Source organism: Macaca fascicularis, chromosome 3 (genome assembly GCF_037993035.2).
Source record: "Macaca fascicularis isolate 582-1 chromosome 3, T2T-MFA8v1.1".
Lineage (NCBI taxonomy): Eukaryota > Metazoa > Chordata > Mammalia > Primates > Cercopithecidae > Macaca > Macaca fascicularis.
The window spans coordinates 156,085,001-156,107,500 of NC_088377.1; the positions used below are offsets into that span (position 1 = coordinate 156,085,001).

The 22,500-nt window shown below is 32.8% G+C and overlaps 1 protein-coding gene across 50 annotated transcripts in view; it reads left to right on the top strand.

The window, feature by feature from the left end:
- The window catches only part of FOXP2 (forkhead box P2), a 599,458-nt gene that overhangs the window by 537,851 nt on the left and 39,107 nt on the right, over positions 1 to 22,500 (top strand). For all 50 annotated transcript variants that reach the window (XM_074036641.1, XM_015447961.4, XM_074036634.1 and 47 more), the window contains 4 exons: positions 10,220 to 10,433; positions 12,151 to 12,255; positions 19,672 to 19,759; positions 21,381 to 21,464. In XM_074036641.1, the coding sequence (XP_073892742.1) occupies positions 10,220 to 10,433; positions 12,151 to 12,255; positions 19,672 to 19,759; positions 21,381 to 21,464 (491 nt within the window). The remainder of the gene's footprint in view (positions 1 to 10,219; positions 10,434 to 12,150; positions 12,256 to 19,671; positions 19,760 to 21,380; positions 21,465 to 22,500) is intronic.

The following is a 22,500-nucleotide window of genomic DNA, read 5'->3' on the forward strand; positions in this document are numbered from 1 at the left end:
AAGTTTAAATAGCAAAAGAAAAGGCAATAAGCCTATTTTTCTGAGTTATTCTAAAGAAAATTGGAATAAATCATAGCATCATTATATCAATGAATGTTCTGTTCACAGTTATTCTTCTTTAGAAAAATGAGTACAATTTAAAGACATGAAAAAGTAAGAAAGAAAAAAGAGTTTATAAAATTATTTCAATGTAAACGTGGATTTCTTCAATAGAAACTATACTAAAACAAACAATATTTTTTTGTTTTCAGTAAAGTTCAAATGAAATCGGTATTTAGGTTATAACTATATGAGAATTTCCTCAACAGGAAAGCATGATCTACCACAATCTTATTTTATTAAATCAATTCAAGTAAACATTTGAAGAAATTTTAAAATATGTGCTAATAGAAACACAATGTAACTTGTTTAAAACATATTGTGAACCACATTTTTTCAAAACAAGCAAAAAACATCCCTCTGAACAATGAAATTTATAATGATATAATCATTCTAATAGTTTTCAAATAGAAATTACCTGAAATTAAAATTAAAATTTATTTTCATAGAATCCTTGTTTCTCCCTTTTCTTCTGTTTTTATCCTTGATAAGATATATGAGAGATAAAATGAGAAAATGGCAAACATTTAGGGAAAGGAAAGTAAATCTGAAGACATCTGTCTTTGAGCAGAAAATTTATATTTTAAAAAGGAAAAAAGATGAAATCACTAAACTATGTTTTCATTAATATAGGTTAAAAAATCCATTTGAATAATTGTAGGGCCACAAATGTAGTTGGTTCACTGATCAAAGTTTCTGTTGTTGCCATGTAAGCCACACAAACTAGCATCATCATCTTATTTTTTACGATTTAGATGATTAAGTGTGAAAAGTATTACTGTGGACGCTCATTGTATGTTGAATACAGTAGCTACAGTAAAGGAACCTAACATTATGGTACTGTGCTGGAATCCCAAAACTAGAATGGGAAATTGTTGTACAGTCTAAGCCCTGAATCATTTCTTCCTTAGTTAGAGGTTAAGGTAAAAGTATTTTGAATATTTTTATTATCAGTTTCCAGTTCACTTTGCACCAGGTTTTTGGTTGGTTGATTGATTAGCCTTGAAAAATAGCCATATGAAAACTAAGTAGGATTAATGTGCAATGATGGATGATGTTCTCATTGTGTCTTTAAAACCGTGTCTTTTTTTTTTTGAGGAGTCTCACTCTGTCACCCACATTAGAGTTCAGTGGCACCAACTCAGCTCACTGCAACCTCCGCCTCCTGGGTTCAAGCAATTCTCCTGCCTCAGCCTTCCGAGTAGCTGCAATTACAGGTGCCGACCACCATGCCTGGCGAATTTTCGTATTATTAGTTGAGACAGGGTTTCACCATGTTGACCAGGCTGGTCTCGAACCCCTGACCTCAAGTGATCCGCCTGCCTCGGCCTCCCAAAGTGCTGGGATTACAGGCGTTAGCCACTGCGCCCGACCTAAAGCTATGTTATATTTTATTTATCCCTATAATTTAGCACAACTTCTTCATGCTACTTTTAGAGTTACAGCTTCTTAAATTATATTAAAATATATGTATATAACAATGAGAAATAACAAAATTATAAGAATTTTGGTAGAATAGCAGATTTATCTACATTCCTTTCTAAAGTTTTATGTTTATCATCTTAGTGTAAATTATTTTAAATATTAATCATTTAAGATCATCATTAATATTACTATAATTTTGGATTTTAGTTAGGCAAGTAAACTTCCATCTCCTAAGTATATGTTTGGTTTTATACAGACTGATGATAGGTATATACATAAGTATGAGTATATAGGTATATACATACATAAGTCAAATAGAAAGGATGGATTTATAGTTCCATTTTGAATAATATACTGATTATAAATCTATGTAATATAAAAATAACATAGTTTATATATTATCTGGTAATGAAATTTAGTGAAGCATTTTAAAACCAGTATCATTGTCTATTGGTTAGGAAAGATGAAGTTAACTTTAAACATTGATATGTTTTTGACATCCGATAAACGTTTGTATACTCTAATCCACAATATATTCACACATTTACTATGACTATATGGATAGGAATACATGTGGTGATGATTTTCTGTCACTCCAAGTTTTTACATATTTTTTAATTTATAAAAGTTACTTAAAAGACAAGATTTTCATTACCAATTTGAAAGACCAAACAGGGAATGCTAGATTCTAGCCAGGATTCTTCTGAATTAACGTATTATAGAACGAGAGAATCTGGGAATAAGAGTGGCTGAATAACAATTAAAAATGAAATGTATTGAAATAAAATATAATAACGTTTTTAGGCTGAGTTAGAATTGTGCTGAAGATAGTCTTTGGGCTCAGTATTCAGCCAAAATTAGCTATTTGGCTTTGGCTTCATTCTCTGCTTATGGAAGTCTAAGTAGCCAAATGCCTACTTCTGGCATCCTGGATTTACTGCTTAATCAATGATCCTGTGCTTGCATAGATTACTATTGTATGTAATTGTAGCAACAACACTAGCAATATGAACAATCCATGTCAGGCAAAATTGTTACCATGTCAGTATTCCCTTTCAAATATCACAAAGTTTTCCATTTGTAACTTGGGGGAAAAAAAACTTATTTGGTGCTTTATGTGCTAAAATTTCATCAGTGAATTCAAGTTTAAATGTACATTTATCATTGCAGGTATGAAACCCTGCCAAGCTACCTGTGAATGCTGTTAATTTTATGTTTAAAAAACTAGTAAATACTCACATATATAGAAAAATATTGAGTGTGTTGTTAGTTTTTGGAAAAAATATTAAAAAGATTCAGATTAAATTATATCATAACTCATAATTATTGTAGAATTATTTTGTGAACTAGAACGTAAAGTTAACATGAATTTAATTCCATTTATCTCATAAATCTTTTTTTTAAGTTTTATTTGGCAATTCTTTACATCTTGAGAGGAAGACTCAAAAGCAATGTGTCAACTTTGCCACATTAAAATATGACTAGAAAAACGAAACATCATTGGTTTTGTAATAGAATATCAATCAAGCTTTTAAAATGCAACCTATAAAAAATGATAGTACTAATTTTTGTTAATATCAGATGTATTCATATATCCCAGAAGTTCCGTCTTTGGTGAAGATAATTTCTCTTTGATCTCAGTTTCAGCTGAATACCTACTTCTGCTAAATTTGGCATTTGGACAAAGTGTGTATTTAATTCACCTCTCAGACAGGCATTTTAAAGATGGACATTGTATCTGTAGGTGACAGTAGACCTCTTGTCAAATATAAATCAATAATATGTTGAGTTTGTCAAATTGTAAGTGAACACCCAGGTCTCTGAAGGATACTCCAGAAAGTGGAACTCTCTTCTGAAGAAGAGAGATAGGTATCCAGAGGTCAAGGCTGGTAGGGAAGTCTACTTTTGTAATATATACCCTTTTCTGTGATTCAGTTTTTCTGGCCATGTGTGTATACTAGTTTTTAAGTTTCACATCATAAAATATAAAATTTAAGATGAAAACTGAAAAGTATATAGTAATATCTCAGTGATTCCAATTCAAATATTAAATATCAATTTGGCCTAACGGAATATATATGATACAAATGTTTCTACCAAAACTCACGTTTATTACTTTAAATTATAAGTAACCTTAGAAAATAAGTAGAGTATCACTAAATAAGTTCGTTAAAAATTAACGGTATACATACTTTGCATCATAATATATACAATTATTTGTTTAACATTTAAAAATCAATTACTGGACACAGAAAAAGAAACGACATTGAAAAAATCTTTTATATTTTTGAGTGTGAAAAAGCTGCTAAGGAGATTTTTTTACTAATAAAAGTTGCTTTTTACTTATTTTAGTAATAAGTAAAAATCAACTTAGCATTTTCAAAGCTGTGTTGAAACTAGCATAGACATTTTTAAACTTCGTGTGCCCTAAGGACATATAATCTAGATATGAATTAATTTTAATTAATTCTTAGCACAGTGCTTGGCAGCTTGTAGATACTCCACAAACTCTGAATGTGGGATTAAAGAATTATTATTAGGCCAAGTACAGTGGATCACATCTATAATCCCAGCAATTTGGGAGGCTGAGGCCTGAGGATCACTTTAGCCCAGGAGTTCAAGACAAGCCTGGGCAGCACAATGAGACCCCGTCTTTACAAAAAATAAAATAATGAGCTGAGCATGATGATGTATGCCTGTGGTTGGTCACATCCCAGCTACTTGGGAGGCTCAGGAAGGAAGATCACTTCAGCCCAGGAGGTCAGGGCTACAGTGATCTGTGATCATGCCATTGCACTCCAGTCAGACCCTGTCATAAGAATTATTATTAAGTTGTATTATCTGTGGTATGATAGGCAATTTGATTAAGAAATTACCCTTTCATTTACTCAGCTTCTGTGGTAAAAACCTTTTAATGTTTGTGGTACTGGCAGTGAATAAGCACAAGCCCAGATTATTATCCAAAAGTAGAATAGGGATTGCCAATTTTTTGTGGCCATGGAATTTTAAAATTGAATAATTACAAAACTTTTTGGCACTTCTAGTGTATATATCCTTGAAATAAGAAAAACCGAATAATCTTCACTTAAGATAAAAGTTGTCTATTAATCATAATAGTCTAGTCCACAGATTCCCAGAGTATGTTTGGCAGTACACGAGTGTTCTGGCCAAATTTTAAAACTCTTTCAAGTAATATTCTCTGAGCTTTCACTGACTGCAGGCACTCTTATAGACACTGGGGATATGGCAGTGAAGAAAACAGACAAAAATCCCTGCCATCGTAAAACATACACTTTAGTGTAGAAGGCAGACAATAAATAAGTTAAGTAAAATATATAATTAAGTTAATAAATAAGTTAAGTAAAATATATTTCTCTTCATAGGAGAGAAATGAAGGCAAGAACAGGAAAATCCTAAGTAACAATAGGAAAATGGGGTGACCCTCAGAAGGAGTCCTGAGGAAAGGGTTAATGAGTAATGACCTGAAAATGAGAGGAAGCTCTGCAACAGAGTAGCTCTAGAGCAAGGCACTTAAGTTTTCTTTGCCTTAGTGTGCCCATCTCTAACACAGGAATAATAAGAGCAATAGTAATGATAATAATGGTTTGGGGTATTAGATTAGATATCATATGTGAAGCACTTAGAAGAATGTCTGGCATATCAAAAGCACTGTGTAAGTATCAGTTAAATAAAACAGAGACGAAGAAGACTCTAAAGAGAACTGAGTTGGGGTTGAGGGAGGGGGCTGTATAAACAGGAGTTTAGTTTTGAATATGGAAAGTTTAAGAAACTGGATAAGGTTACATGGGATTTTCAAATAGAAAGACTAGGGAGGGGTATGGGCTAGGGATCAGTTGGTGACTCCTAAACTTACACCGGGTATTTAAAACTTACACAAACTAGTGTAATTGTAAAGAGTTTCTTGGGCTTTTCTTCCTCAAATATAATTGGAAAACGCTGACTTCAAAATGAGATTCAAGTTTTCCTTGGTACTACACATCTCAGAACTATTTTACATGAATAATAAAGTCTCCAAGATAGAGACCACGGACCTCTTAGATTAACAGCATTTATAAAACTACTGTTCCATAGAACACTGTTTTGGAAATACTGAACTTGTTATATCACTGCCTAAAAAATAACCTAGATTAATTATTGCAAACCATCAAGCCTTCAAAGCTCATAAAACTTTCAAAATTGTACAAAATCAATTGGCTAGTTGTTTCACATTTTCTAAGTAGTTTTGTATGCATATAGAAGAGCTGAGCAATTTTTAGGTTGAAAGCTTTGTCCCAAGAGCAAGGTAATAGTTTTCTTTTTAAAAATTTACCCCCAAAATTATCTGTGCATTGGAATCACCTCTGGAGCTTCAAAAACTACTAATGCCTGTGTTTCCCTTCTAACATTGTGGTTTTATTGGTGTGGGTTGTGGTAAGGTCTTAGAGATTTTAAAATATGCCCAGGTGATTCTAATATGCCGACATTTGAGGACCCGCTGCTGCTAAAATGAATCTTTTTGACTTATTTTATTCTCTGCCTCTTATCTATTATATAATATTTTAAAACTATTTCTTCCTGTTTTTAATTAAGAAACATTATTTGGATTATTTGAACAGGTCATTTATTCATCTAATCTTTATTGAGGGCCTACTAACTGCCTAATATTTGTTACCTTATTGCAATAGCGTGGTGATATCACTAATTTTCAGTACAAATGAATAATATCATAGAAATCTACTTTTAGAAGGCAAGTAGATACTTACATAACTAAATTATTAATAAAATCCCAAAACTGAATTACTAGTAACATCATTAGTTGGTATAATCTCTAAAACCATCTAAGCCTTTAACTGAGATGTAAAATGTTGTTAGCCACTCAATCTATGTTAGAAGTAACTAGTGCCATATATAATTCCTAGACATTAGTCTTGTATTGTAGCAATATTCATATGGAGTATGCCCTTTAAGAGTCACAAAACTTTCATGTGGGCACCAACATGTCTTCAAGAAATGTATGATTCTATTATAATCAATGAAATCCACAAATATGTATTGAGCACATGCCAGGCACTGTTCAAGGCAGTGGAGATATACTAGTAATACAAGAAATTCCTACTCTTATAAAACTTCAATTGTATTAGAGGGAGACTGGTGTTAACAAGAGGTAGACTAGATAGATAGATAGATAGGTTAAATGGTTTCAGAAACTGATATATGATCTTAAAAAAAATAGGATGAGGAGTTAAGGAATGCTAGAAGGGACGGTGGGAAGGGGCAGGGGTTGATAGTGTGGTTGGAAACTTAGAGGAGGTAAACTTTGAACCATCTAAGTGAAGGGAGGGAGGAAGCCAAGAATAGGTTGTAGGAACAGCCAGAGCAAAGGTTGGAAAGGGAGAAAATGTTTGATACATTTGAGAAGCAACAGAATGCTGGTATGACAGAATGAGATATGAAGAGAGAGCGGTAGATGAGATCAGAGACAGGCAAGAGCCAGATAAGTGCAGTGCCCCATAGGCCATAGTAAGGGTGTTTTTGTTGTTGTTTCCTTGTTTTGTTTTCCTCTAAGTATTCTCAAAAGCCTTTGGAGGCCTTGCGTGGGAAGCGACATGACCTAATTTACATTTATAGAGAGAATACTTGGCTGCTCCATGAAGAGTAAATTCATATATTCAAGGCAAGGTGATAGCAGGAAGACAGTGGGAAGGCTATAGCTGTGATGCAGGCAAGAGATGACAATAGAGCAGAGAGGCAGCTGGTAAGATGGAGAAAGTTCTCATGCAAAAGACATGTTGATGCTGTCATGAAAAAGGATTTACTGATAAAGTTTTCCTTTTGGGACACCTAATAAACACCAACCGATAATCAAAAAGTTACAGTCAGAAAAGTTGCGGAATTCTGGGTTAAAGCAATAATTATAGATCTTTATAAAAAAAGTTGTTTCCTATGTAACAGAGAAACCTTTCTTTATAAAGCCACTTTCATTTTTATGGAAAAAGATGGTTTGTAGTAACTTTGGAAACCCAAATTATCCTGTTTTTCCTTTAGGCTCAGGGCTTGTCTTAAAATCTCAAGGAGTCAGAATCACTGAAATGATAGCCTTCAGTAAAACTACCTGTGCGAAATTGTGATAGGCATAGCAATTTAAAGTTAATGCTGTGATGAATAATTTGACCAGAAGTTATGTTTGAAACAGTGAGAATTCTTCTGTTGCTATTGGCTACTTGCCAATACTTAGATATAGTGATATCTAGATCAGGGATTTTTCCATTTGCAGGGATTAGGGTGAGAGAGTTCATTCTTCTCACCATCATATTCTGTTATCTTGCCCCATCTCCCCCGCCTATTTAAACCTGCTTCACCCCACACATCTCTTACATCATTATAGTATCTAATGTAGACGTGTGTTAGGTTGGGAGAGGTAGTTTAAGTTGTACTTTCATCTTTATATTAGATGTTATAGATGCACATAGTAATTAAGAACATATGTTTTGGAGCTACAGAGCATTGAGTTTGAATTCTGCTCACTGAACATAAATTGAGTGATTTGGGGCAAAATATTTAATCTTTCTGAGCCTCCTTGTAAAATATAATGATTTCTGACCTCAAGCGAAGTTAACTAAGATTATAAATGTAATGCAGTTAGTAAAATGCCAGAATATAGTAAATAGTCTCTTCATTTTTCCCAGTACTTACTTATTCAGTAGTTTTAATATTTTCTTAATATAGTATTTTAAGAGCAAAGGTACTCAAGCCAGACTGCCTGGATTTAAATTACAACTTTACCATGTGGAAGCTAGGTGATCTTGGACATATTTTTGAACTTCTCTCTTAGTTTGTTTCCTTTTCCATGAATTGTTTAAACTAATAATACTAACTCTATTAGTTTGTACTGACGATTAAAAAGCACAAGGTATATAAAAAATATACTAAGACACAGGACTATTTTTTAAGTCAAATACTGTAAGCAGTAGTCTCTCAATACTTTATTTCAAATTTATAGTTAAAAACTAAAGGATTGGCTGGGCGCGGTAGCTCACGCCTGTAATCCCAGCACTATGGGAGGCCGAGACGGGCGGATCACGAGGTCAGGAGATCAAGACCATCCTGGCTAACATGGTGAAACCCCGTCTCTACAAAAAATACAAAAAATTAGTCGGGCGTGGTGGCGGGAGCCTGTAGTCCCAGCTACTCAGGAGGCTGAGGCAAGAGAATGGCGTGAACCCGGGAGGCAGAGCTTGCAGTGAGTGGAGATTATGCCACTGCACTCCAGCCTGGGTGACAGAGAGAGACTCCGTCTCAAAAAAAAAAAAAAAAAACTAAAGGATTATATCTAGCTTTTCTATTTTTATTGTATAATTCAAATAAATTTGCATAATCTGAACCAGGGAATTGTTTACAATGAGTAGTTGATTTACTCTATCAGTCGTAAATGAAGAAGTTTAGATGTTATCTTCTTAATTGATCCCGTTAAGTAAGCACATTGGTTTCTTTAAGACACCAAAATTAAATTTAATTATTTAGTTCACCCCTCTGAGAAATATCAAAATGACCAGATAATTGTGAAGTCTCCTATTTTTTTGAGTTGAGTGTTCACTGTTTTTCCCTGGCACTTTTGTTTTCCCTTTTTTTTCTTTACTTTCTTTTGATATTATTTTGAAATCTATTTCTCTTTCAGTTCCTGACTGATTTAAAAAAAAAAAAAAACCTTAATACTAGCAATAAGTAAAAGCTACTCTTGAAAGTTGAATAGCCGGGCGCGGTGGCTCAAGCCTGTAATCCCACCACTTTGGGAGGCCGAGATGGGTGTTTCACGAGGTCAGGAGATCGAGACCATCCTGGCTAACACGGTGAAACCCCGTCTCTACTAAAAAATACAAAAAACTAGCCGGGCGAGGTGGCGGGCGCCTGTAGTCCCAGCTACTCGGGAGGCTGAGGCCGGAGAATGGCGTGAACCTGGGAGGCGGAGCTTGCAGTGAGCTGAGATCCGGCCACTGCACTCCAGCCTGGGCCAGAGAGCGAGACTCCGTCTCAAAAAAAAAAATAAAAAAAAAAGAAAGTTGAATAGTTCAATTTTTATTTTTATTTATTTATTCTTTTTTTTTTTTTTTTTTTTTTTTTTTTTTTGACACAGGGTCTCACTCTCACCCAGGCTGGAGTGCAGTGGTACAATCTTAGCTCACTACAACTTCTGCCTCCCGGGTTCAAGCATTTCTCCTGCCTCAACACCCCCAGTAGCTGGGATTACAGGTGTGCGCCACCACACCTGGCTAATTTTTGTATTTCTGCTAGAGACAGAGTTTCACCATGTTGACCAGGCTGGTCTTGAACTCCTGGCCTCAAGTGATTCGCCCACCTCGGCCTCCCAGAGTGTTGGGATTACAGGCGTGAGCCACCATGCCTGGCCCTAGTTCAGTTTTTAAATGGAACATGCAGAGATTTTTTAATGCTTGATAATATTCTCAGTTATTTCATATGGCAGTATTCCTCATACTATTCCCAAATTGGTACTCTTTCGAAAATAAATGATTTTTTTCAAGACAAAAGCTTTGGTGATGATAGTGCAAAAGTGATTTTTTGTTGCATATTAATTTATGCAGGTAACATCACTGTTGTTGGTATTAATCTATTAATAACACAAAGCTCATTATATAAACTTTACCTTGTTATGTTAATGAAGCTTTCTTTCATTTTATAGCTGGCTTAAGTCCTGCTGAGATTCAGCAGTTATGGAAAGAAGTGACTGGAGTTCACAGTATGGAAGACAATGGCATTAAACATGGAGGGCTAGACCTCACTACTAACAATTCCTCCTCGACTACCTCCTCCACCACTTCCAAAGCATCACCACCAATAACTCATCATTCCATAGTGAATGGACAGTCTTCAGTTCTAAATGCAAGACGAGACAGGTAAATCTCATGAGCTTTATTCTATATTTATCTATCATCAAATTTTATTTTCACCATTGAGACAATGGAAAAGAATAATTTGTACTTGAAACAAGGACAAAATGTATAGAACAACAGGTTAGAAATCTTTAGATTATTTATCTTATTATATTCTTTATATTGCAGAAAAGCAGTTCAAATACCAAAAGTTTGATGGATATAGTTGGGGAGTTTGCCTGAAGACATTTATTTTTTCATGAGTGCATGTGGAATGATTGTATCAATATATTTTTATGACTAAGATGTTATGATTAACCTGATTGCTGAGAACATTTTTCAAGCTAAAAATCAGTTCTTTAATTTCAAATAATTAAAGATGCATGGATATCTCTCATATGTTTCAAACATATGAATTAGAAATCAGAGAACAGATAAATATATAGACACAAGCGTACTAAGCTAGATGATGGAAATTCTGGTTTGCCTTTTTAATTGTGGCATGATGAAATATCTAAACACATAAAGATAAACTTATGTTGGTGATTTTATGATTAAATTCAACTAAAATTTCAAAGAAAAAATATTTTATTTCAGTTATTAATATTAAATGTGTTATGTTAGATAATTTTTTACTTACTGTTTTATTTTAGTTGTATAAAAATTGCATTTGTAAAAGGAGCATTCATGTACATTTGTCCTTTAGTTCCATTTATTTAGGCATAGTGCTCTCTAATCAAGTCCTTTAAAGTAATTTGCATATAGTTCATAAGCTAAAATATTGCTCAGTGTGAAAAATCTGTTTTTAAAAGATGGAATGTAAGTGTAGAATTCTTAACATAATGGCTTAGGCTTATATATAAAGCTCCAAACTTCATATGTAAGTGTAGTGGATTGATAGTGTTCTGTTACGCAATATGAATATCTGCCTTGCCATAACAAATTCTTTGTCATAAACAAATGTTTTTCAAAGAAACATATATTGAATTATACTACCATTTAAAATAAAATTCTATAATTCAGTGATGTTTCTGGCCTTCATTTGAGTATCAAGGAAAATTTTTCTTGTTTGTTTTTATTAGTATAAAGTGGTATGCTCCTGAATGCTTTCATGCTGTTGTTTTAATTGAGATTAATTTGATGATTATGCATTCCAAAAGTTGGTTGATTTCTCTGGGTTCTCTCTATCTAATATTCACTTATCAAAAGTCTTCAATAAGTATATAAAGATATAGCTAATGAATACTGTTCCAAAGTAGATTTTCTAAATCAAGTGTAACTAGTAGAAATATATGTGGTTTATACATAAATGTTAAACAATTTAAATAATCCATATCTTCTTTAAAAAGAGCACTTCAAAATCTTATGATGACTGTCCTATTATTTTCTTAAAAATGAAGGTTTTTTTTCACTTGACCACATATGAATATATATTTTTTATTTAGAGATAAAATGTTACATTAAGGTCATATGGCAGGATTAGCATATGATATTATACAGTCCTCTTAGTTTTTCATCCTTTATTAACAGTCATCTTTGGCTCTATTTCTCCTCTAATTGGAACATCATCTAGCCTTGGCAGTTGAACTATTCAATAGAACGATTAAATTTTTCTGACTGCTCTGAGCTGAATTGACCTGTTTTGACCTGTTTGTCACTGATCGTAACCTGACAGGCGCTAGCAGCCTGCAACGATTATAGCTTTTTGAGATGAATCTGACGTCGTGTTCTTTTGCTACAGCTCGTCACATGAGGAGACTGGGGCCTCTCACACTCTCTATGGCCATGGAGTTTGCAAATGGCCAGGCTGTGAAAGCATTTGTGAAGATTTTGGACAGTTTTTAAAGTAGGTTTTTTACCTTTTTTTTTTTTTTGGCGGGGGGTGCTGAATTATATGGGAGTTTTAGGCACATTGTAAATAAAAGATGAAAGAGAAAAGTAAAAGTCCATTATAAGATACACTATAAGATTTTTGTGGGTTCCAACAAGTGGATTTAGCAAGGTCAGGCTTCATCTTTTCATTAAGGTATTTTACAGATTATTTAGTAAAGATTTTTGAATGAATGAAAAATATTAGCCTACAATAATATGTGATTAATCATTGGAGAACTTTATAACAGAACTGTTTGTAAAATAGAATTCTCTTAAGTTTTAAGTTTCTAATTAATATTATGTGAGTCATCATAATATATATATATTTCAGTAAACATATTTTGAAGGCTTGTTTTTTAATTGCAGGCTTTATATATTTTTTTAAATAGTATTTAGTATATACATTTAACTACAAGAATTAAAAATGAAAGTTTATACTGGCTAAACTTTAAAGAAATAACTACATTTCATTTACATTGTTACTTTTTGCCCTTAGAAACATCAAGAAACACACATGGCTATATCTTTGTATAACAGATTACATGGCTTCTCTAGCTTAAAACCAACACTTTGTATATTCTTAATTTGTAATACAGTATTTTATTAAAAAAAAAAATCTTAAGGAGTTCTTTTTCAAGTGAAAAGATTCATCTTTCATGAAATGTTTTCCTTACACAATTCTGGTGTACAAGAGATCTAAACAGAGAGCTACAGATAGGCTTATGGAGATGAGTAACTTCACAGGCTGAGACTCTTATGTTGTCATGGTGCAGCTAACAGGGTGAGTGAACTGTTTCATGCTTCATCAACAATTAAGTTAATTAGCTCATTTGAAATTGCACTGCTTTGTTGCCAGGATGTTGGCAGAAACATCAAAAAGATGTGTTTACAAATGGAAGACTGACTACAGGGTATAGAGCAAAAGCACCTTAACAACCAGGCACAAGTACTTGGCATCACAATAACTTTAAAAATGAATTACAGTAAGACTTCCACAAAGATTTTTTTAACCTTTTATCATTTCTAACTAATTAAGAAAAAATTTGCTTCATATACCACTATGGCTCTTTGTAAATGGCCTTAAATGAAAATTTACGCTTTTCTTTTATCAAAACAGTTGTGAGCTGCCGTTTATTTGAGTATGAAACTGATTATAAGCAAAGAGACCATTAACAAATGTTAGGTAACTTTGCTGAAGTTTTCTTCTCTAAAATAATAATAATAATAATAAAGTTAAAGCAAAGAAAGAACATAGGGATGTTGTTTTAACAGATGATTTTCCATTTCCTCATGTGAATACATTTGTCCTTATCAATATATTATTCCTTGTCATTGAAATTAGGTAAAGGACTATTGTTACTGTTTTTTTAAGAATGGTAAATTATGCCATAGGACTAACCCACTCACCATGCATTTTATTGCTCCAAATTGTTCTTTCTGACAAAATTCAAAATAAATCTTTAGGGAAAAAATACGTATTTTCCTTCAGTATGATTTTGTTTATAGCAAATTGAAAGGAGCATTTAATTTTTCTCAAATATTTATGTGTTTATTACTAACAATCAGATGAATATGAACCCTCATTTTACCTTAGTCTTCTTTCATATTCATGCCAGTGTTTAAAAAAAAAAAAAACAAAAACAAAGAAATTACAATTAAAAAAGCATTTCCTTTCAATTAAATATCAACTTTGGTTCCAAAGACTGACCATTTTTCCAACCCATTAACTTTATAGGGATGACAGAACTAATGACAGGAGGTTTTAAGGCCTTTTTTAGTCCATTTTTTGTTTTCATATGCTTTAGATTCACTAAGTCAAAGATCTGTGATAAATTCTGTTAATAGAGCTAATGTAAGTATACTGAACCGAAGTGAAATATCGATTAGATATACTTTCCATAGAGGCATTGTCTTCTTTAAAATGTGTTAGAAATTTGAAAAGAAAGAAAATAATATCACTAAATGAATAAACTTCAGTTATTCAAAAAAGGTTTACTTAGCATCTGTGTGGGAAGTGAAAATGAAGAAGGAAAGCATCACCAGTTACACAGATTTTCTCAGATGACTTTGTTTTCCTTTGTAATAATGGAGAAAACTGAGGATTTGGGGAGGCAAATGATAGGTAAATTAAAGTGCTGTGAAAGGTTTTTAGTTCTCATTTTTTCGTGTATCTGTTCTCCCAAAATTTTGTATCCAGTGTTTATTATAAAAGTTTTTTAGGAAAATATAATTGTGACATTTTTAGTTCTAGTATGCAGTAGAAATAAATTTTACAGCTTCAGCTTTAATTTGATATCAGATAGCTTATCCTTTTGTTTGAAATGAAAGGAAACCATTCATTTTTACTATTTAGCTGACATATATCAAATTAAAAAGAAAGGTAGAAAATATATTGAGTCCCCAATTCTTTTTTTCACATTACATCTCAAAACAAACTAGTGGAATCCCTCTCTGTTTATCTTGCACCAAATGAAAAGCCATTATAAAGGACAGTTGCTTATGTATAACACATATATATGTACCTGTATATTATATATATTTATGTATTTTATATATTTATGTGTTATGTATTCTTATTCTTATATATTCTTTAATTTTTATATATTCTTTAATTGAGGCACTCTTTTCAATTGGATAAAAAAAATTCAGACTAAGTTAGAAGTAGTTATTTGTAACAGCAAGATGAAAGCAGAAAACACAAAATGATGAAGGAAATCCAGGATAAAAAGTGTTTAGGAAAATTTTTGAGTTTTACTGTAAAGTAGGTGTTGACAGAAGCTAACCATTTTTCCTGACCACTAATTGAGTATCTCACTGGATCACTAAAAGCATTTAATACTAGTTCTTCATTACTGTCTTATAAATGTCAAAGTGTAATAACATCTGACAAAACTTTAGAGTAGTTTGTCTGCAAAATTAATTATCATTCCATTGGAACTAAGTCAGCTTGAATATAGATGGATTGATTTTAGAGCTTAAGCCAAAAGGTTTACAATATAACATTCCATTTAGCAGACAAGTGTTCTTGAACCTGCATGCATAGATGCCAGCACACAAAACATCGTCTAAGATACAAAGGTGGAAATACTCTCCTCTAAGAAAGGCAGGATGGCTAGTGTCTATAAAGATATTAATGTATTAAAGATTAATTAGTAGATGGGTGTAAATGAGTTAAATTTATTACAGATTAAATTTTTAAGGCTTGATACTATATGAAGACCAATAGAAAACATAGTGGAAACATAGTTTATTTAATAGAAATTTGTTGTCTTTTTTATTGCAGCTGACTACTCTAAAAATTATGCTCTTACTTAATGTGTATTGTCTATTTCTTTGTCTTTGACTAGGCAGCATGGCTACAAAATTATGACCTCAAGAAGGCATTCTTTGAACTTGTCAGAATGTTGTTTCTTTTGGTGACAGTGCCCTCATCTCTCAAAACTAAGGCATCTCACATAATCAACTAAATGAATAGTGACAGCTAACATTTTGTATTTAAACTCCTGTCAGTGTTTAAACATAAAAAGCTTGATGCAAAATAAATCAAACACCAGTGATATGCAAGTGAAACATTTTGTTAAAACAGTCTTTGACATACTTGGATTTAAATCTGATCCCTTTTTAGCTTATAAAATGTTACAACTTTAAATGAATTTGAAGAATCCAAAGGTTAAAATTGAATCACTAATCTGGATTGTATATAATTGAAGTTACCACATACATTCATAATCTATAAAACCTTCATTAAAGAGAATTATGCATTAAATAAATTGGAAGGATCCTTTCCTACTTTTTGTCTTCCTGAAGTGCTTGCTTAATTGTTTTTAGAAAGAAGTTGACTGCTTATTTATGTTTTTTCTAGTTTATACTACCTGCCTAGCACAGATTCAATGCAGTTTTGAAAGGACGTCAGTCGACCACATCATTTATTCCATTTTGAAAACAAAAATCAATATACCTATAAAGTGACCCATAAATTAGAACTGGCTCACACAATGTTTGTTCAGTGCTGCCTTTCTGAAGGCACCCTTTGCATTTTTTCTTCACCTCTCTGTTTGAACTGCAGTCTCGGTAAGAGGCTCATTAGGGGACATTAGGGACTGGAGCTAACCAGAATTCCAGAGCTTGCTTTGCTCTTATTAATGCATAGTAGAGTAGAATGCATTTAAATATTTCATAGGCATTCAGTAATTTGTGTGTAATCGCCTTGTTAGCAGACCAGTAGAAGTAGAACAGGCCTGTGAAATGGTGTTAGTGATTGCATGGGTAATTTACAGACCTTTGGCATCAGAAAGAGTATTATTGTTGCCTTGTATGAAGCTGTGAAATAGAACTACCAATAAGTAAAAAAAGAAACTTAATAAAGGTTTTGTAACAAGCATCTTCAGGGATAACAACCCCACTTGGTCCTTTTGAAGCAGTCGTAATTTATGACATAGGCAATATATCAAATGCATAAGATAGTATTATGGAGCATTCATATGAAAAGGGTATTTGCAACATTAGTTCCAACTTCCTGCAAGGGACATGATTAAATGATTAATGAAATGTCCCTTTGCATATGCATTTTGAAACAGCAATTAGGCACTGACTGAGAAAATCCACCAATCCTCTCATTTTTCAGTATTATCTCATTCTTGATTTATAAATCATAGAGAATTTTTTAACAGTAATATGTAGTACCTGAGATAGTTATAAAAACATAAAAGAGAATAATTTGGGCACAAAATAGTCATAAATATATAAATTCATAATTTAATGTTAATACGTAGCCTATTTATTTAGTCTTATTGCATTGTATTTATATCTGACACTATTTCTGTACTTTGATTGGCATAATTAAGTAGAGGGAATGAATAGGCACTATTCTTTTACATATCACTGGTAAACAATAGCGAGGAAAGGAGAAGGGAGATGTGGCAGAGGTATGTATGTGTTTTTCAAGTTCTCAGTAATCCACTGGAGGCTGTTCTATAAATGATCATTGAAGGGCTGCAAGCTAGCCTATAATTACAGGAAAGAAAGTGGCAGCTCTGGCATTTCATAACTATGTGTCCTCGAAAAGTGCTTTGTGAGTTTGTCACCAATGATAATTTAGATAGAGGCTCATTACTGAACATCACAACACTTTAAAAACCTTTCGCCTTCATACAGGAGAATAAAGGACTATTTTAATGGCAAGGTTCTTTTGTGTTCCACTGAAAAATTCAATCAAGACAAAACCTCATTGACTATTATTGTAGTCTACAGTCTCTATTCTAATAAAAGCTGCATAGATAAATTGAATAGGTCTCTAAGACCCAAGTGTATAATGCAAACATTTTGTACTTTTTTTAGTTCTTTAAATATAAGATCATGATTATCACTAAGCAGTAAACAAATGTAAAAAATCATTTTAAAAAGTGATTTCGCACAAAAATAAATGTTATACTGACTGTGCCTTTTATTGCAGACCTGTATATTCTATTTATCTTGCTTCCTGCATTTACACCCTAATCTCAGTGTATAACTGAAGCATTTTTGAAAATATGCATCTTTTTTTTTGATATGGAATAAATATGTTTGTGTTCCCCAAGAGTTCATGGTAAAAAAAATAAATAAATCTTACAGAAACACAGCAATATGAAGCCTTAAGAATTCAACACACAACTGTGTTATGCTGGTAGAAAATTGTCTTACTGTTCATTTAAATTTTGGAGGAAAAAACCCTGAAAAACAATTTTTAAATGTTGTCTTGTTATTTAGGAATTAGTGACACTTTTTCTGTTAACTAACCTCTGGTTTACTCTGACATTCCATACCTCCTTCCCAGAGAGCATGAGTGAATGTTACTCCTCCTCACAGGTTCATAGCAGAACAAACCTGAACTGAGCTTAGAGAGCAGACAGGTACAGTGGAAGTCCCTCCCCTGCACTCCAGCCACACTCCTGCAGCTTGACCTTATCCACCTTGCTATTTTAGTCCACAATTTCTCTTCAACCAAGACTGACATTGTGACAAGATACATGGAGGTTTTGTTGTTATGATCAATAAGGAAGTATTAAAACAAACTGGTTTAACTTATCAAGGTATAGGCAAAACAAAGGTTTCTGATTGTTGAACCTAGGTCTATAAACAAATCTTTTGTTTATAATAAAATTAGTTTTTTTCAGCAACACGACTTTAATTACTCTTCATATGTTTTACATATATGTGTCTGTATTTTTTCTCCCTCGTTATGATCTTCAAAAAATAAAAGTAAATAATTTGAATGGATACAAAAATATATTTGTTGAATTTAGTACACCCAGAGCTATTATAAACTTCTTAGACTATTATATCATTCTAAATGATACTTGAGCCCATGTGGGTAAATATGTAAATTATTATTTAATTTTGTGAATTTCTTTTCAATATGCCATTTCACTCATATGCAATGATGAGAACATCTCTAAAATTGTTGCCTTAGTTTGCCCATTGGTGAAGTAGATACACCAACGGATATTAAATTACTTGAAGATTACTTTCTTTAATTTTAGGAGGCATCAAAGACATTATATATTACAAATTAAAGAGTATATATTATTAAATGTTTTCATGTTCATTGGAGATTCTGCTTTACTAAATTACTTTTGGCGTATTAACATACCACTCATTAAAGAGATCTCTTTAAACATTGTATAGAAATAATAATGGTAGACTAATGCACATTCAGGGTAGACTAATGCATATTCAAGGTTAGAGTAAGATCATTGGAATGATTTATTTTTCACCATTTAAAAAATAAGATTAGGATAAATGTCTCCTAGTTAGGACACTGGACATGAAATGTCAATCTTATTATTCTAATGATGAGAATCTTCAATGAAGTTTCTTTATTACTAACAGCAAATCATCGTTCTTCATAAATATTGATGTTTCCACGGGATGATAATTTGCCATCTTTACCTAATTCATACCGCATCCCAATGAAATAAAACATTGCTCACTAAAATACATCGTAGAAACAACAAACTGTTCTAACAGAAATGAAATAGAAAATTGCCTTTGTTCTGTTCAGAATTGCTTTTGCTTCATAGATTTGTAAGCTGTTCTTTTTTTAAAAAAAATGGCATAAATAATATGACTTCTACTATAACTCTGTAAATGGTCTGGGGAAATATTTTTTGTAGTAACAGGTAAGCTTAGAGACAGTGACATTTTCTGCCATTCGAAGAGTCTCTTTACATTACATAAATAATTTCACACAACACGTAAGCAGCTTTAACTTTTTTCTGTATGGTTTCAAGGCTTTCTGTTTTCCCAGTGCACAGAGAAACATCTGACTTCAGAGTAATGCTTTTTAAATGTAGCCTATGCCACTGAGATCGACATCACTTTACATTCTGTTTTGTGTCTTTTGTTTGTTTAGGCACCTTAACAATGAACACGCATTGGATGACCGAAGCACCGCTCAGTGTCGAGTGCAAATGCAGGTGGTGCAACAGTTAGAAATACAGGTTTGTCAAATGCTCACTTAATGGACTCTTCTCAGAATTCTGGTATGTCACCTTGAGTACTGAGCAGATTCTGGGTCTTTCAGGCTGCATCTTATTGTCTTAGCCATACAATAACTAATGGAGATAATGGAATTTTAGATTGTTTTAAAGAGTGGCAATTACTGATAACCCAGAAAGGATTGCTGTAGTTTAATGTACTTTTCACTTATATTTTTATAACTTTTAGACCACATCATGTGCATTTGAATATCCCAAAGTAATCAGACCTAAGATTTTCCCAATGTAGGTTAGACCAAACTCCCAATTAGTTATGATTTTATTACAGAGACAGTTTTTACATGAGCTAACCTTGATTTTTTTCCACGAGATTTTATATTATGGCCAACAGCCGGTCTTTACAATATCATGCCTGTAATATAACTAATACCCTGAAAGATAACCTTTTCTTTTCTTTTTTGTAGTGTAATTTTAAAGAACTTGCAAAAAATCTTTATAGTTTTCTTTAGCTAGATTAAAGGCAGATAATTTATATCACAAATGATAATACGCATGTTGTTTCAAATGCTGTTTTAAGTTATAAAAAATTCTATTAATGTTGAAACAGAATTTGGCCAGAAGTAAACAGAATTCATAGAACTAATCAGAAAGCAATTACATCACCCAAAGTCTGACTCTTGTTATGTTTTACTAAGCCTTTAAGGTTTTGTCTAATATTTTATCTTAAAGATGATCTTTTCTCAATAAGACTAATACTTTGTTTCATTTAAAGGTACGATTTTTCTTCATATTTTATTACATCTTGTTTCAAATTCATCATGTCATTGCTTTTTTCAGTTACTAAAAATATTTTGTTTTGACTTGTAAAATAATCAAGAACATAAAAAGCACCATCACTGTTAAAGTTTAAAAAGCTTTTTATAAACCTGTTTACCATTTATTAAAGGTAGACCAAAACATAAGAGTTCAGCTGATGATACAGTCTTCAGTGTGACCAATTATGCCTCTTTTTTTTTCCTTCTGCTGTGTCTGACTGATGGAAAAGTAAGGTCCGTCAGTTGTAATGAGACCCAGTGCAAGTGTAGATGCCGACTCCGTGGCAGAGTTCAGCGTTTCACACTGCCTGGTCTCTGTCACTCTATTGAATTAGATTGATGATGGCAGATTGCAGGGGGCACTAACTGGACCTCAGTGGGAATGCATGAAGTGTGTAGACAATCCTGGCAGGCACTTCGCTTTGAGAACCCTTCACCCCTTCACAGCTGTTGGCACTAGTCCATTGCTAACAGTGTCCACAGGACTTTAAAGAGACACCATGGGCCTTCTAATTTATGGTTTCAGTAACTTGTTACTGTCGAGGCAACTGTGACCTCAATTCTCTTATTGACAAAAAGATGAAGTGTTATTTGTTTTCTCTGACCTTTTAACATAAGAAAAGCTATAAAAGTTTTTTCCCCTACATAGCTAAAGTTGCATTTCCTCCCAGATAAGTTCGTCCTGACACAGACTTTTACATGCAGGAATCATTATTCTGAGGCAAGCTCAATGATAAGATGTATCACTGCAATAAAATAGCTGTATCGGTCATTTCTAAAATGCTTCTGATCTCACTCTTTCTTAACAGCTTTCTAAAGAACGCGAACGTCTTCAAGCAATGATGACCCACTTGCACATGCGACCCTCAGAGCCCAAACCATCTCCCAAACCTGTAAGTGCATATTGCTTTATAAACAGTAAATAGCTCTACCAATGTAACAGACTAAGAAAATGAACAATTTAGTGACAGTTAGAAAACAATGAGTGTGATGAAAAATACGGCAATAAAATGAAAGTAAAATGTAATCGCTTGTCAAATTGTATGTTTCTTTTAAAGTAATGCTATCTTTTACAAAATCTATCCAATCTACACCATGGGTGACACTAAACAAAGTACACCTATCAGTGCACAAATCACTGCCTTGGGGCTGAAGCCAGAGAGAATTTCTTTCTGTGATAGGTTTACAGATATTAAAAGGAAACCCTCTTTGAGCAACCTGAAAAGTAGTAACAGTACAAATCACAAATAGAACTGTATGTGGTGTGCTGAAGAAGGCAGATCAATCATAAGATACATATAAATAGGTTTTTATCAAGTATTTTGTCATAAAGGTCCTAGTATTTTTATAGCCAATTTTGTCCTATTTCTTTGGTTATTTCAGTTAAGATGTATTTCACATATTGATATGTTTTATTGTACATTATACATAATGTTAATTTAGAGAGCTTATCACAAAACGAAATGGGTGATTATAGAAAATTAAGACTAGTTTCCCTCAAAAATATATGAGATTTAAGCTCAACCTAATAATGTAGTCAGATACACACACTGTTGAAAAGAATATACTTCATCTCACTCAGCTGATGTTTGCACAGAAACTTAGAGTCATCAACTGGGTAACTCTAGTTTAATGAAAGTTTGTGGGATACTTTTTAATAAGGCCCCTGTATAGCCTGATGATTAATGATTGCCAGTCTTGCCTTTCCCTCTATTTCTTTAGGTAAAAAAAGAACACTTGGCTTTGTAGTTGTGGAGGAGACAGAAGATGACTATATTGTCTAATTTTCTCTTAATGTCTCGATATCGCTTATCAATTAATATTCAAAATTTACTTTTTTGGTAGAGATTATATTTAAACTCTGCTAAGCTATTTCTGCTATGATACTAGAGCTTTTCATTTGTACTATATTTAAAGGTAGAGTACTAT